This window comes from Anabrus simplex, chromosome 14 (assembly GCF_040414725.1).
Source record: "Anabrus simplex isolate iqAnaSimp1 chromosome 14, ASM4041472v1, whole genome shotgun sequence".
Lineage (NCBI taxonomy): Eukaryota > Metazoa > Arthropoda > Insecta > Orthoptera > Tettigoniidae > Anabrus > Anabrus simplex.
Genome location: NC_090278.1, coordinates 42,620,279 through 42,638,116, shown reverse-complemented (window position 1 = coordinate 42,638,116; position 17,838 = coordinate 42,620,279). Strand labels below are relative to the sequence as shown.

Below are 17,838 nucleotides of genomic sequence, written 5' to 3'. Positions count from 1 at the left end.
TCTCTTCCTGCAGATCAAGTTGTGGAACGCATATGTCAAACATTAGGGCTTTCAAAACGTACTGTTATTCAGACAGGTGTTCAGCTCCAAGAAAAGAAGGAAAAAGGGACTGGGGAACATAGCAGTAGTGGAAACAGGGTTGATATTAGGGACTTGTTTCACAGCACTCCAGGAAAGAAACGAATTGAGCTATCTCCTGTAACAGGAATTAATTCTTTTCGGGGTGATGCAATACGAAAACATGTGTACGATTATTACAGTCCCTTCTGTCATTGTTATGGACAATGCACCTACCACTCTGTAGTAATGGATAAGACCCCTACTTCGAGCGCCCGTAAAGAACTGTTAGTGGAACGGCTGAAGTAAAAAAATGTCCCAGCCCATATGTGTATGACTAAATTAGTCGACGAGGTAGCGAAGGAACAAGGCCACGAGGCTATTAGATTACCGCCGTAACACTGTCACTTCAACCTCATTGGGTTGGTATGGTATGGTATGGGGTGAAGTAAAACATTACATACGCATTAATAACAAGTCCTTCACAATTATTGAAGTGGAAGGACTGTTCCGGGAGATTATTGCTCAAATGGATGCCGCTTTGTGGAGGACGAAAGTTAGCCATGTCGCAACATTCATTAACTCGGCAATGGCAATACATGGCGTCATCAGTGACAGTGGCGGCGATTGGGGATTAAAAGTACGGGAGCAAAAAATATACAGACAACAAGGAGTACCCGGATTTTGGGATATAGCGGACGGGGGTGGGGGTGGTGAATTACCATATTTACTCGTGTATTAGACCCCCTCGCGTATTAGACCCCCCTGCCATTTCGAGATGAAGAAAATGAAAATATAAATCTCGCATATAAGACCCCCCAGCGTAATTCGACGGAGAAGAACGATGATTCCACTTCGAAGTGGGTACAAGTCTTATTGCAGCTCTCATCACATTGCACAAATTTGTGAATAGTTTCGTCCGTTCGACCTACGCAATGAAAACGCGCTGAATCCATGTGGTACATCTGTGTTTCGTAGTTAAGAAATGTCTGCCTCAGTAGCGTAGGTCTGCTGCAGCTCTGATGACGTCGCAGAAATAGGTGAATAGGCCTAGCTTCATGTCCGACCCGCGCATTGCAAGCGTGCATCAGTCATGGTACATGTCTGTGTTTTTTAGTTAATAATGTCCGCCAGCGTAATGGTTAGCACAATTAGTTTCTGTTCTCGGAAGTCGGACTTTGATTCCCGGTACCCTACTGCCAGAGATTTATGAATGGCAGGATGGTTGATATGCGGTAAAAGGGGTACATATAACTCCCCTCCACTGGGGTTTGTCTTAAGAGAGTTGTACCACCTCGGTATTAGGAAACAAGTTTACTTTAGTTGAGAAATATTCGCGGTTGTTGCTATTTATAAAGCAGGCGAGATCGTTAACAAAGTGATCGTTTAATATCTCGTACCAATATGAGTATTTATTTGCAGAGAAGCAAGTTTAAAATGTTATAAAAGCTATCCAATTAAAACGATTTTTTTACTTGCCAACATACCTAACAAATAATAATAATAATTTTGTCCCCACGTACTTTAAACGATTTTTGGAGACGCCAAACAAAACATACTAGGGTAATACCAATATAAATGGTCCGTTATTGGACATTATAAATTTTCCAGCTAACTCATTCCTGGTTGCCAGCGTTTCACCCTCGTGTGCTAGGCTGGGCTCATCAGTTGGTACCTAGCACACCTATTCCCTATGGGAATCAACATCTATATCACATACTAGGGTATGCGTTAATTAAAAAAAGAAATAACGAACGGACTAAATTAAACATTATGATAATAAAACGCATTACCGCCACACCTGTAGATATCCATAAATGCGGTATATTTTCCTGTTATTTATTTTTATTCTTTCCGTCGAGGAACTTTTAGCACCATCAGGGCGATAATATACCCTACCTAAACAGTGTGGTCTGTCTTATCTCACGGACAGCTGTTTATAAAAACCTGATGTGATAAATGTAGAGAACAAGCATGAAATGTGCTTAAAAGTAAGGGTCTGTGTTTCAACAGCCGCAGTTATCAAAAGAATGTTTCCAGTTACTATGTATTACACTCGGAAGTACAACTCGTAACATATGGTAGTTATCAGCTGATGGTTTGGCATACCTTCTACAGACGGCTTTATTCAGAAAGAGTAGCTTCTGCTACATATACACCAACTGGGAATATAAGAGACCATGTCCAGAAACCATTTGGGAATAGATTCACACTGTTTAGACTCAATAATTGGGAACGAAATGATTTTTATAAGGATCAGAAAGACGGGACCTTGTATGCTCTCGATTGCAGTGCATGGCTCAAAGAGAATGAAAAATGACTGACACGATTGACGAGATGGCAGTGAAGATGACGTCATTTGAAATTCCGACACGCCAGTAGCAGGGCAGGGAAGTTGGCGGCGCAAGGCGATTATTCAGATGAAAGCAGTGATCAGGTTTACTGTGTGGTAGGCCTACTGTTGAACTGACAGAAACAAATGACTGGCCATTAAGTTATTTTGTATCAATATTTAATTTTATGATAACACGATACCCTTATCCCTTTGTTCTATGGGGTCGAGTATGAAGTGAGATGAATCTTCGTAGCGAGTTTTTACAGCCGTATGCCCTTTCTGACATCAGCCTCACCAGAGGAATTAATGAGATGTAACGAATGACGTGATATAAGTAACTAAAACGGACTTTCATATGTACCGTAGGTCTAAAAGCCCCCCTTTTACTATCTTCGGCTGTAGAAGTGCGGGGGGGCGGTTCATATGCGAGTTATATACATCAAAACTGAAGAAACAAGCTAGAAAATGGTAATTTTTTTATGCTCTCTAAGCGAATTTTGACAGAGGTAAAGGTTGAGAGTTTGCCATTTTAAGTGCGGTAATAATAGTTTTTTTCATTTTTTTGATCCAGTGATACACAATAAAACTTTCACCAAAAGAATAATATTACGCATTTATTTCAATTAAATAGAAGTACAACGTGATTATACAATTGAAATAATTTCGTATTTGACTACACACTAAGAAACTATAACAGACACTGAAGAGAATGCCAGATTGACGAATGCGCGTGGCAAGCAGGTGAATCGCACCTCAGTGTCCATGATCTTGGCAATAAATTAATGAACACACATACACACACCCCTGCTACCCTTCCTCACAGCACGTGCAAAGTTTCCACTGCTTTGCTTTGTCGCTATATAAATTGATTAGCAGAGACGAACTACATTTTGTGCGTATTTCTGCTAATAATTTTCTTAATTAGATGAAGTAAAGGAAAGAATTAGCTGATAAGACAACAGGGCTTGTACAAATTGCTTTTCTAATCAATTCATATAATTCATAGTTTCAGCGGGCAAAATTGCAAATAAGTAAACTCTATGTCCTCATCCCGAGTTCGTGCAGCTCTTTTCAGGCACACCTCCCATGGAGGTGAGCTGCATGTACCATTTCAACCACATACCAGCCCTCCTGCCATTTTTTATTTTCTGGCAGTACCAGGAATCGAACCCGGGCCCCCGAGGACGGCAGCTAATAACACTAACCGTTACGCTACGGAGGTGGACTAAAATACAAATAAAAATGTAATGTTCTCCAAAAGTGGGCGGCAGCTGCCCCCCCCCAATCGCCGCTACTGATCAGTGGCTGTCAGTAGTTGATGATCTGCCTAGACGATGGCGACAATGACAGCGAAGGCGACGGTAGTGATGTCAGTGATCTGGAGGGTGAATCAGGTATGAAACAATGGTTTCTAAATTTTCGTAAATTGTGTAGATTTTACTTGAAACCTTTTGTGTTAGCACCGGTGTGTATTATTCTTGTCGGCCAATTTCTTCCATATTTTCTAAAATCGCGATAATAAGAACTTCATAGCATATCTCGTATCATTTTGTGTGCTGAAATATTTTATTTTAAAATTAATCGGTGTGTTGAAAGTCCTTTCGGCCGATTTCATTTGCATTGTGTATCATCGCGATGACATTTAAAGCATTTCTCCCATGTTTTCAAAAACTCGCGTGTCGTGCAATCATCTGTTGTGGCGGCAACATCGCTTCGTGCGCCATTGCAGTGTGACCAACATTGTGCGCAGCTGTCATGTGCAACCTTACGCTGGCCCATCTATAGCACAGAAGTCTACTGAATGCTTCCCATTCCTATTAGCTTCCATATCTTCCCCACATTTACCAATCACCTTTGCATATCTTTCAGTACTACTGCATTTGCAACTCTTGCTTTTAAATAGTCGATCAGTCCTATCCTTGCTGTTGACTGCCACTACGATATTACTCAGTGCTTTATAAAACTTGCCAACATCTGCATCCTCACATAGTGAATAGTCTAAGACAGTTCTTGTCCTAATTTCTTCAGCTGCTAAATCTATCTGCATCAATCGCTCATTTACATGCCTAACAAAAGCTATGTTGCATGCAATAGTATTCCTCATTAATAGTCCTAACGATACTGTCCTTTTTAACACCTGTTCAGAACACTTTATCTCCTATCCCTTCTTCATTGTCCACAATTACTCAAATATAATTACCTCCCAGCACATCTAGATGCATACTCTTTGCTGTTTCGGCCAGTTCTACTTTCTTTCATAAGGTGCAGTAATATTGATAGCTTTCTGTCAAATTCCATTTTGTTTGCAAGTTGTTTCCAAGCGGCCCCTCAAGTGTCAAATGGAGGTGGGACTCCGTTACTCCCGTAGATCCACAGGCTTGCTTAAAATATTGTGAGCTTGGTAAATTCTGTGAAGCAGGATGCCACCCTACGTACATATAGTCCCAGTGGGTATCTCTCCTCTAATAGGTGGATTGTACAGTCCTAACCGTCCGACCACTAGGAGGGCCATGGCTCAGAATATGTCAAGAGATGTCCACTCCTACTCCATCACAACTGCTATCCCAACCCACAGGACCACTTACTGGGTCACCAAGCCGTTGCCCGTGCTTCACAAACTAGGACCGACCTGCAGCTCGAACCACTCCTCAGATGTACAGTAGAATATTATTATTATTATTATTATTATTATTATTATTATTATTATTATTATTATTATTATTATTATTATCAGGAACTGATGCTTTCAACACACACTTTGATTGTTGTTACTGTCTGTCATGTTTTGCAGGAAGCACACAAAGTCAAAAGAAAAGCAGACACATTATGAAAATTTTGATTTTTGCTTAAGACATTTTATAGCACCTCTAACATGCATAATTTGGTCTTATTTTCAAATATATATTTGCTGATAATAAGTATCAGGAATAAATTATATCCAGACATAACATGGTCTCTAATTTAAATGGAATTTGCATGTACTGTGGTTTATTTTTTTATAAACAAGTTAATGACTAAAGTTACTTAAAGTGTGATTGATGTATGAAGGAATGCATATGTGGTAAAATTATTCCCTTTCAGAAGCATTGGGCATGCTTCACTTGTTATATGTGAAACTATTACTTCTGTACAATGTAAAACAGTTTGCTCCAAGAATGAAATGTGGTTCCTTGATTCAGCATATTTCATTTATGTTAATGGACCGCATTCTGTATTTTACGAAGGGTGTTGTTTAATAGGTGGTGGCATCTCTGAAAGAAAACATTAACAGAAATGGGGAGACATTATTCTCCAACTCACAGTGGATGTTGGAAATCTCCAGGCTCTTCTACTTGTGCCTTCTCCTTACAGACGTTTGACGACCATCGTGGAGTACTTCTTTCTACCTTACATTTCCCCTATCAGTGGTGCTGTATCATGGACCTCAAACCACTGTAGAACATTCTGTGCTTAAGATAATCTTCATCCATGTCCAAGTTTCCTTTCTGTTTTACCTTCTTTGGTATGTTTTTTTAAGGTTGTATTTATAATTTTGGAAGATATCACCAAAATAGGCCTCTTTTTTTGTTGCTGGGGTTTGGGCTCATGTGACTTCCCAGCATGACTGAGTACCTCCTCTTTGATGATATGATCTACCCATGGGATTTTTAACAGTTTTTGTAATTTGGCTTTAATGGCTCTCACATTTGTTTTTATTTCTATACTTATCATTAGGGCTCGGATGTTTAAGACCTAAAAATAGGCCAAATAAGTAAGCAAATATGACCTCAAAAATAGGAAATATGACCTCAAAAGTGACTAAATATGATGTAAAAATGACAAAATATGACCCGAAAATGATTAATCAAAATATGGGCATTTTAAATTAAATTATAAATCGGAACGGTAATTTCTCTGATACATATTTGTTAACTCTTTATTCTTACTTTAATATTAGTTTTCTGAATATACATGTGCAGGAATTATTCACAGTCTATTACCCTTGATTCACTTATCAAACTTTTGTGAACTAAGTTCGCTAAGATTATCAGATCACACAACATTGTAAAAGTCCATGTTTGCACCCAGCATTGGTGGTTTGAAATACGAGAAAACTAGAAATCAATCTATTTAAAAAATATATATTTTGGAACGTTTAGGCCTAGATTTCTTTAACATTATCCAAATGCGTTAAAGTTTAAACTGAGCACCAAGAAACGAATTAAATAGATGTCTTTCAGTACATTATGGTAGGACGTCAGATTCTATAATGCAAACTCGCGTACCTTTTTCATTCTTCTCTGCGGGTGGATTTGAAGTGTATGACAAGATTCATCTTCAAAGCATCAGGCGCGAAAGACCTCCGATTATCACTTAACACATTCTTGTAAGAGGAGAAGCTCCTTTCTACATCACAAGATGTTATTGGTGCATATTTAAATAATGTTAAATCACTGCTGTTGAGTATGCACTCGTCTTGAAGTGTACTGGTACCTTCTCCTCTAAGAACATCATTTATCTTGCACACACAGTGAAAATTATCATTTTGATTAAGCATATTTTGAAGTTTCCGTTTTACACTGTCACCAACTATTCCATGTGATTGTTGTACTGAAAGTTCAACACTTCTCACAATGTCAATACTTGCATGAATTTCTAAGTCAGCAGATTCTAAACGAGTAATTGCACTCGATATAATTCCAAAGTTCGACTTAATATATGCCAAACCATCTGACAAACTGTTGGAAAACAATTCCTGGGCAATCTTGATAGAAGAGGCATCATCTTTGTTGAAGCCGTTAAGTGTTTTTGACAGTGGAGTAGTTTACGCAATAATACGCTGCAGCATCGAGGCACGTCCCCCACCTAGTAAGAACTGGCTGTGGAGGGAGTGGCGTCGAAGGAGCTAGCTCTTTATAGCCTAGAAGTCATGTCTTCACTGCACAAAATTTTGAGGTTATCGCATATGAAATTCAGGAAATATTTGCCACATATTTAACAAAATTCTTGTAAAAAATAAAAAAAATAGAAAAAAATAAAACAAACAATAAGGAAAAGGAGATTGCTGTTTTTTTGGACGTATCCATAGAATGGATGATAAAAGATTGACAAAATAGATATTTGGGGGGGGGGGGGAAGTCAACGACGCATGGGGTACAAGATGTTAAGAAAGATTTAGAAAGAAATAAGAAAAGAGAAAACTGTAGCAAGAAAGATTTTGAAAAAGAGAGTTTTAGGAATGGGAGGATTCCAATAAAGAATCAAAAGAAAACCAGGTCCAAAATGGTCTGAGGAGAGAAGTGCAATGAAGAAGGAATACTGAGAAGTATGGAGGAGGAAATAACAAGGATGTATGAATTGAAATTGATATGTGGTCGTTAACAGGCTACATTCGTAAAGAAGAAGAAGAAAACTTATTCAAAATGTTGTGAATGCTGTGAACTGGGGTATTATCTATTTCATTCAAGATTTTTCCCCGAAGTTGATACTAAACACATTACGCTGGATACTGTAGTTGGTTAGATATAGATCGTTGGTAAGTGAATTGAGGCCTACATAGAGCCTGAACCTAACTTCAGTGCTTGATCTCTTCTATGTTAAGACTGTGATTCAGTGAAGAAAGTCTAACATCTTGGCATGGGAAATAAAAATTTCAACACAAACCATTTCACACATCATTAAAGACCTTAGGTTGGAGCATTCCAAAGAAGCACAGACCATTTTCCGATCCGAACTTTATGGCTCATCAGATCACAAAGAGGTTGCCTACAAAGCATGCAAATGGAATTCTCTTCGCAGACTTATTTCTTTTTTTCACGGTTTTTAACCACAGTGGCTAATACTCTTAATACTAATACGTAGTCTTCTGGAAATTATGTATAGGAGTGGGAAGGAAGAGACTGTGGCCTTAATGGTTCACCACCAGCATTTGCCTGGTGGGGAAAATTGAAAACCACAGAAAACTTTATTCAGGTCTGCTGACAATGTTTGAACCTAGTCTCCCAAATTCAAGCTCACAGCTCTGTGACTCGAATCACATAGCCAACACGCTCAGTCTTCACAGATGAGAAGATTGAACTACCAAAATGGAAGCCACTGTCAGCACATCGGCATGTAGACCCTACTTAGACCTTGTACTAAATGGAAAAATTGCTTTTTTAAAATCTAGTTCGTAGCTGAATTCCCAGCTTGGTAGAAATGAAAGGTACTTAAAATCATAGAAAACTCAGTTTTATTCATCCAAGAATGTAATGTAATGTAATTGAAACGAACTCTTGGAAGGTGACGCTGCTGAAAAGGAATTGGTCTACATGTTTATTAATGTACCCAAAGCTACATTCTCGTTTCGAAGGAAGCAGATATTGAGTTTACTTACATATTGTCATTTTAAAACCCAAAATTTTCTATTTAGAACCAGATATGCCTGATCATGACCTGGAACCACCACGGTTTAGTCGTCGTGCATTGGAGAGGCTTCTCAACGACTGGCCAGCTGTGAGGGGGATGATTATGTCAGGTAAGTCACACTGTTTTCACTTGTACATTAATTAGTATGCAGTTTCATATTCTCAGATGTTTCGTTTACACTATTTTCTTGTTTATTAACCTATTTGTCCTGGAAGATTGGGTGAGGCACTCCTGTCTGGAATGAGCTTCAAATCAGAAGATGAATTCTTCTTCCCATTGTTGTATGATTACTCCTACCCCTATATGTAGCTTGCCTGCCCTCGTCGTTGTTACTGTATTTTAAGTCACAAAAGGTACAGCAATACTCTGCATTTCCTTCTCACTTTGCTGGGTCTTACAACTGGGCGAGATGTGATCTGATCAATTCAGAGTATAATTGAAAGTGTTTGAGACAGTAGACCAGGTAGGAGTGATAATGAAGAAAATACAGGTCTAGGATTATGCAGGAACCTACGGAAATACTTAAAAACCCTAAAAATTTCAAGACACTGGCTAGTACGTGGTTGCCAGCTATTAAGGATTCACTTAGGTAGTTCTCTTCCCTGTTCTTTCTGTATTATTTTGTTTTCGGTGTTTTCCTAATTTGTACGTTCGTCATCACCATTTGGTTCATTTCAAGCTGTGTGTTATGTGATACTTTCATAACGTGTGTACATCGGTTATGACCCTCTCCCCTTCTCACACCGTCTCACATCATTATCATCATCCTCCGGTTTTCTCCACATACTTTCTTTCCATTCTTCAACTCTGTTCTGTTCTATCCTGGTGTCTTTCGTTGCATTTTATTAGTTTATATTCATTTCTTCTACCACATTCGTTCCTGATTCGTCTGATGTCCTCTCTGACACTTCTCACATACACACAGTGTGATAGAACATCTTACTTGGAGCTTAATATTGTTGTCAGCTCCTGCTTGGTGCGCTGTGCCAGTATGAATTCTTAAATTCAAACCCTCATTAATGTAGAAATCTTTCTTGTTAACAGTCAAGATTTTCTTCTGAAGATGCGGAGCAAAGTTCTCTGTGAAACGTAGAGAGTTTCACCTTGTTTTCTTGACGCAGCATAAGCCCATATCATGTGTACAAGAACGGGCCGTGAAAACATCAATGTTAACACAAGAAAATACATGTTAGGTGAGAATAACGTGTGTGTGTCCAAAATAGTGGATCAGAGTTGATGTGGCACGCGCACACACACACTATCAGATATTGTAACATGATAAATCGTCATTTTCCCTTTCCTAGCTTGACACTAGGTGGGGGCAAATGTGGTTCTTCTTCACTTTGTCCTGGCTCTCCATTATTCCTCATCCAGCACTGTATTCCAGTCCAGGTGTGAGAAGTATAATGTGGAACTAGGAAGTCCCACAGAAATGCAAGAAAATTCTGTACAGCACTTATTACATACCAGTTTTGTCATACACTGCGGGCACATCATGAAAGCAGAATTCAAGCAGCCGAGATGAAGTTCCTTGAAGAATAATCGGGAAGGCATGAAGAGATAAGATCAGAAATGTAGAAATCTGAGAGACAACCAGACTCCCATAACTGCAAAACAAAATAGAGATCAGTAAACTGAAATAGTATGGACACATGATGGAAATGGATGATGGTTCCCAAGAGCATATTCACTGAGAAAATAATAGAGAAGATAACAGGTAAGGTTCAGAAAGAGAGAGATTGATACAGTGAAGGAGTGTGTAAAGAAGAGAGAAGTAAAAATAGAAGAAATATTGAAGGAAGGAAGGCAGTGGTGGGGAGAGAGACGATTGTGGAAGTCCTTAATTCACAACTCGACCCAGAAGACTGGAAACGGGATATGAAGAAGTTGGATTTATGTCATAATGTAAGGTGTGGGATAGGATACATCCTTACGATAAATAAAGTGAAACAAGAGTTTGAAATCCTCATCCACCCCAGGATTGTTTCTCCATCCTCAAGGGGTAAGTAAGATACACTTGCGAGTCAATGTAGAATTGGTAGTTTACATTGTCGACCTCCATTCATCGTTTGCATACTTCTAGTAATATAATTTGACAACCTTCTAATCATCTTGCATTGGGCTACTTCATTTTTCTCATTTTCTGCAATCGTATGAAATAGAACATACTATTGAAAAATTTCATCATGTGCAGCAATTTTAATTGTCATTATAAAAATTGAATTACCTCTTGAAGGGCTATTGTTGTTATTCCAAAAATTTCTGTGTTGGTGTTTAGGTATAGAATATGTATGTGGTCAATATTTCAGTTTCCTAGTATGAAATTTGTAGGATTTCCAAATTTCACATGTGCCTTGCCTTCATCATGATCATCATCATGATCATGTGCAGTTTCCAATTGTTGGCCGGGTCTGCTTGGAACATAAGCCTCTCCATCTCCTCTTGTCTTCTCACCATTTCTCTCTAGTCACTCTTGCCCAGTCCTCTCCTGTTCTCTGTACACACTCTTCCACTCCTTTTATCCACCTGTCTCTTGGTGTTCCTCTTGGCTGTTTACCTGTTTTCTCCATTTTGTGCATCCTCCTCGGTATCCTTTCCTCTGTCATTCTCTTCATTGTGTCCATACCATCTTAAGTCTAGATGCCTCTATCTTATTCTGTAGTTGCTCTTCTTTTACTATACCTCGAACCTTCTCATTTCTCATCTTATCTCATCTTGTCACTCCTATCCTGCTTCTCAGAAATTTCATTTCACTTGCCTGTATTCTATTCACGGCTCTCTGCCTCATTTACCCAAGTCTCAGCTGCATACGTCAGAATAGGTATATAGTACATCCTGTATATCACTCTTTTGCTCCTCTGAGGGACATCCTTGCTCCAAACCAGGCTTCTGACACTTTTCAGGAATGCTCCTGCTTGTCTTCCATGCTCTATTATTTCCTTATCATTTCTTCCACTTTCCTCTGATACTTCTTAAGAACTTGAAACTTTCTACCTTCCAAAGCTGTTTCCCTCCATGCATTATCCCTCTCGTAGGTCTCTCCTTCTTTCTAGTTCAGATCACTATCTCGCTCTTTTGGACATTAAATTACATTGCATATTGTTCCACCTCATCTACCCAAGCATCTGACTGTTCCTGGATATCCTCTTCCTTTTCTCCCCAGACTAACAGGTCATCTGCAAACATCATCACTTTCATTTTTCCTTCTCCAATTTTCCTTGCCACTTTTGTCATTATCTCGTCCATTGTTACTACGAAGAGCAAAGATGACAGAGCACTTCCTTGTTTTAATCTACCTTTTTGTTCTCTCTCCTCCTATTTTCACACAACTGACACTCCCATTGTACATCTCCTTCACTCTTTCTACAGTCTGTTTCTCGACACCTTTTTTTCTGTAAGGTTTCCCATACTTCTTTTCTACACACCCAGTCATACGCTTTCTCAAAGTCCACGAAGGCCATCACAAGATCCTTACCCCATTCATAATGACTCTCTTGTAGTTGCCTTACTGCGAATATAAGTTCAAATGTAGACCTTCCTGATCTGAAGCCATACTGCTCTTCTGTTAAACTTTTTTTTTCCATCCTCTTTCTGTTTCTATTCTCCAGAATCTTCTCAAACACCTTTGCTCAGTGGCATATCAGTGTGACCCCCCTATAGTTCTTAACACGTTGAGTGCCAAGCGACCCCATATGGGGTCTACGTTCCTTCTAAATCGAGAACTGTGCAAACCCCTTTGGGTGCGCAGTAAGTATGTGTTTCAAAGCTGTATGCAATCTCTTCCTGCCATCTGCTGGTCGTCTATTTAAGTACTGCATAGTCCACCTTCCACTTCTGAATTCCTGTTTCGGCACGACCCCATATGGGTACGTGCTTTGTAGTATGACAAGGTCATTGTCTATCTCGCTCACAGACTGTTTATGAAAGGGTGCAGTGGTGTGAGTTTCCTTTTCTTTTTAAGTCGTTACGAGTAAATCGAGCACTAAAAGACTTAGTGCAGATAGTCTGGACGATACATCGAACAAGTCAGACGATGATGTAGACGAAGTACATAGTTACAGTGATTTTGACCCAGTACAGTGCAAATAGTGATCTCGCAGGTTCATCCACATTGATGAATTACAGTTTTCAGCATACACTTCCCCACTGTACTCCGGGTTGCAATAATTATGACCATCTTCAATGATATAGTCACTGGTTTCCCATGCACAATATTGTCGCTGCTAGGTTCTCTTACTCTAATTAAAAGTTATACAAACAAAATTATATACTTATTCGCTATTCCTTAACTACTAATTTGTCTTATAATATTATTCTGTTACATCCTAATTTACCAAATTCACATGATTTTCACTACTTTATATAACTACATTTTATACGAAAATTTCCTAACTTAAAATCGGAAGATCGTCATTTACAAACATTTCCTGACCTAAAATCGGGGATCGTACTTTTCTACGGCTCCATTATGAACAAGCTAACATGTCTCTCATAATCATCATATAACGCATCCCTGTAAAGGAAAAAGTAAGTATGACTGACCGTCGGGACAGTAACTACTGTATAAGTGCAACCCCATATGGGGGTACTTGTACTTGTACAATTTGTAATGACCAATACGACCCCATATGGGGTCGCAATATTTTACCTAATAGACATAATAAGTTAACCTAATGTATCATAAATACATCCTCATTTCATCGATAATTTGCATCATTTGCTTGTTAACATTTTGGCAACAGGGAGTAACTCGATGTTATTAGCTCACAGCACTAGACGACAATGCTATGACATTTGGTCTGGCACTCAACATGTTAAACTCTTTTCCATTCCCGTTCTTGAAAATGGGTATGATTACTCCTTTTTCCAATCTTCAGGGGTCTTCCTTTCCTTTCATACTACTTTCAGCACATGACAAAGCCAGTTTCCCTACCTCTTCTGCTGCCTTAACTATCTCAATACTCACTTCATCTAACCCTGGGGCTTTCCCTCCTTTCATCTTGTCCAGTAAATGAAATGGCATATGGCTTTTAGTGCCGGGAGTGTCCGAGGACGTGTTCGGCTCGCCAGGTACAGGTCTTCCGATTTTACGTCCGTAGGCGACCTGCGCGTCGTGATGAGGATGAAATTATGATAAAGACAATACATACACCCAGCCCCCGTGCCTGCGAAATTAGCCAATGATGGTTAAAATTCCCTGAGTCTGCCAGGAATCAAATCCGGGACCCTGTGACCAAAGGCCAGCACGCTGACTATTTAGCCATGGAGCCCGACATCTTGTCCAGTGCTAGCTCCACTTTTGCCCATGTTAAGTCTTTTACTTCCATATTTCTTACTTCCTGCTTCTACTTTCCTCCTCAGTGCATCCTTCTGGGTTTAGTAAATCTTCAAAATACTCCTTCCACATTCCTTTGAGTTTCTCCATTTCTTGCACTTCATTTCCATTTTTGTCTGTCATTATAACATGTTCCCTCTGACCTTTCCTCTTACTCTTGACCATTCCATACAGTACTTTATTTCCTTTGGTATTCTCTTCCATCATGTTTGTCCACTTTTCCACCCATTTTTTCTGCTCTGTTAGAACCTTTTTAGCTTCTTCCTTTTTCGTCTTATATGCTTGTCTTGTCTCCATTGTCCTCTGTTGAAACCACACTCTGAAAGCTTTATTCTTCTCCCTAACTGCCGCTCTGACTCTGTCGTTCCACCATGGTGTCTCCTTGCATCTTTAGCTGGCACTACTTCTCCCACAAACTTCCTCTGCAGTTTTTACTAGTGTTCTCTTGAACCTTTCCTATTCCTCCTCTCCTGTTTTTGTATCATCCGTTGGTACATTCAACCTTATTTCTTGCTGGTATTCTTCCTTGGCTTCCTTTTCCTTCAGTTTCCATATTTTGATACGTCTTTCTTGCTTCTCTGTTCTCTTCCTTTCCGTCATATTTCTCAGTTTTATTACTAGTAGTCAGTGGTCACTATATAGGGCCTCTGATGGTATCACCCTTACATCTATAACATTCCTCTTCATTTCCCAGTCGTAGATCATGTAATCTACGATGGATTTCCGAGACCAGTCACTGGTATACCGCGTTATCTTATGGCTTTCTCTCTTTTTGAACCATGAGTTCCCGACCGTCATCCCATTTCTTTTGCACAAATCCATTAGTCTTTCTCCATCCTTATTCCTATTTCCCCATCCTTCCACTCCAAGCACGTTCTCATAATCCTTCCTTTCCATGCCTACATGGGCATTCAAGTTCCCCATTACCACGTTATTTTGTCCATTCACTTGTCTCTCCAATTCTACCTAAAAGTCATCTTTATCTTGTTGTGCTCATCCTGCTTGTGGAGCATACACTTGTACAATTTCCCAGGATTTCCTTTGACTGTTATTTTGACTTTTATCAACCTGTCACATGTCCTTCTTACTTCCTCTTTCAATCCATTTCTTACTACCTCTCCTACTCCATTTTGCTTTCCCTCATCATTTCCCATACAGTACAACCAAAAACCAGCAGCTCTCTCCTACCCTCACCCCTGCACTTAGTCTCTGCCAGCCCTAGTACATCCAGATTTCTTCTTTCCATCATGCCTTAAGGGAGGCTATTTTTGACCCTCGGTTCAGATATGTTTCTCCATACTTACTTCAGGTCAAAGACAGAAGGCTTTTCTTTACGTCGCACCGACACAGATATGTCTTACAGCGACGAAACAGAAGTAATGCAAACCATTACGAGAAGTAATCAAGTGTATTAAGTATTTTGGGGTTTCTTTTCCATAGCTTCTTTGTTTTGGCGATTTGGATATTGAATATGGGTGGTGTTAATTCGTCATTAGAGCAAACAGTACTGCAATGGAAAAGCGGGTTTTTACCAAGTACTGGATGTAAACATAATGGCAGTTCTTTGCAGTGCTGCAAAGAACTGCATCATTTCATATAATGTATGAGAGAAGCATTGTACTGTGTTTAAGACTGGAGATTTTTATTCCTCAATTACCAATTTAAAAGAAATGGAGCTCTTACATAGTTCAAAAGTTTTAAGCACTTTGTCCATTAAATAAATAGTATTCTTCTTTATTACAGGGGTAAAAGAGGTGTCTCCTGCATCTCAGCCTGTCTACGAGGACCAAGCATATCTTCAAAGCCAGAGTGGTACCACCTTACTGGACAAGTTTACCTACTATTTACTTGTCAAATGTAGTGCAGAGGTAATACATTATATTTTATAGTTTCCTTTGTGTATTCAAGCTATTGTTTATAAGTAACTGGACCATGTGAGAAATATTTTTGAGTTTATTTGTTATGAAAGACAGTGATATTGTTAACACATTGATGACGGGCAACATGAATTCCTTTTCAGATGTAAATTAATGCAAAGTCAATTTTTACCACACAAGCCGCCTGTGTCAACATAGCATGCTGTGACAGTGGCAGCTTAAAGAAGAGTAAAATTTTTAAAGATTATATGTGGAGAGTTAATCTGATGTACTCGCTGGCTGAAGTTTGAAGTAGCAGTGATTTTGGTGATGACTATATGAATTGTGGACCTTCAGTGTCCAATAGTAAATGTAGTAATACGTGTAAATTTTCACCTGCACCAGCTAGTTCCATCAAAACAATGAGATAAAGAGTGATGGTGTTGACAATAATTTGACAAATGATTGGACTAATAAGACCTTTATATGAGGTTTGTGCAGTATTTCTCTTTTCTAGTGGACCTGTGAGTAACTATCTGAATTTTCAATCTAAATGCCTCGGGGTCTGCATTGAGCGTGGCTTGTCGGAGACAGCAGCCCTCTCTGCGAGAGTTAACTAGTTGGAACTGTCTGTCGGTTGACTCAAAACACCTATAACAAGTGATGCCTGTCGCGAAATCTGAAGGTGAAACTCTCCTCAGGTCATTCGTCCAGAAGTCCTGAATGAGATGTTGTGTCTGTCACTAAACAGAAATGGCTTGTTTGAAAAACTGGAAGTCAGAGAGAGAAGAATTCCGAATAGATCCTACACCCAATTCTGGAAGATGGGGAACACCAGAGACATCACAATTTAGAGGTCTACACCCAGAAACAGGGGCTCTTTTATGTGCTAGGAAAAGGAGGGTAGCTTTCTATGGTCATGTGGCAGGATGGTCCCCCAACAGACTGACTAACCACCTGTTCACCTTCTGACATAACAAGAAAATCTGTACCTCATAGCTGATGGAGACTGAGAACAAACTGAGGCTAGAAAAGTCATAAAAACAGACAGGCTGTGAGACAAATCTTGAGAAAAGCCCATGGCTTTCTGGAAAAGCTGCTGAAGAAGATAGGTGCTTCCTGTTTGGAGGAAACAAAGGGCTGCAATGGGAGAAAATGCAACATTACTCGGCAAAGATCAAAACCCAGCAGTTGAACAAGCTTTGTACCAAGTAGAACTGTTTGCGAGAAGAAGAAAAGTAACTCTAAACTATGTTCTTTTGAATTCCATGAAAGACTTTCCTGCCTGCGGATCTAAATATTTACATTCTTTTTAGTCTCTGTTGTAAACATTTTCATATAATCTTAGCTACTGTATATTCTAGTAAGAGCCAAGTTTTAAAGAGACTGCTGCATCTTCATAGCATTCGTACCTGAATCACTTCCATCCCCTGGGTAATGAGGCACTTGAACAGTGTGTCACTGAAGTGGTTTCACTTACGCTCAGTAATCTTTTAAATATTCTAGAACATGGAATTTCCTTGATGTCGTTTTTGTAATCCTAGTGGAACAGTAGAACTTGTATTGTGAGCAATAGGTAATAAAATATTGCCCAAAGTAGTCGTGGAAGTATAGTAATGTTAAAGAAACAAAAGTTCCTAGCAGTAACTATTTTCATGGATCATGTAAGGAAAGATACATCAAGGGTTCATGGAACACAAAGAAATTTACACCACCACTTGGTTTTAGTGAAATTATTATTATTCTTTGTCTACACCTTGTCCTTTGTGCGGGGTTAGCAATACTACAGCGATTTTTCCATAGCACCTTGTCGTGTGCATCCTTAGCGGTGTGCCCGAATTCTGACGTATCCATTTTGTACTGCCTAT

At 39.3% G+C, this 17,838-nt stretch overlaps 1 protein-coding gene across 4 annotated transcripts in view; it reads left to right on the top strand.

Annotated features, from left to right (window-relative positions):
- The window catches only part of hyd (E3 ubiquitin-protein ligase hyd), a 544,651-nt gene that overhangs the window by 285,368 nt on the left and 241,445 nt on the right, over positions 1 to 17,838 (top strand). For all 4 annotated transcript variants that reach the window (XM_067158035.2, XM_067158036.2, XM_067158034.2 and 1 more), the window contains exons 22-23: positions 8,784 to 8,888; positions 15,858 to 15,982. In XM_067158035.2, the coding sequence (XP_067014136.2) occupies positions 8,784 to 8,888; positions 15,858 to 15,982 (230 nt within the window). The remainder of the gene's footprint in view (positions 1 to 8,783; positions 8,889 to 15,857; positions 15,983 to 17,838) is intronic.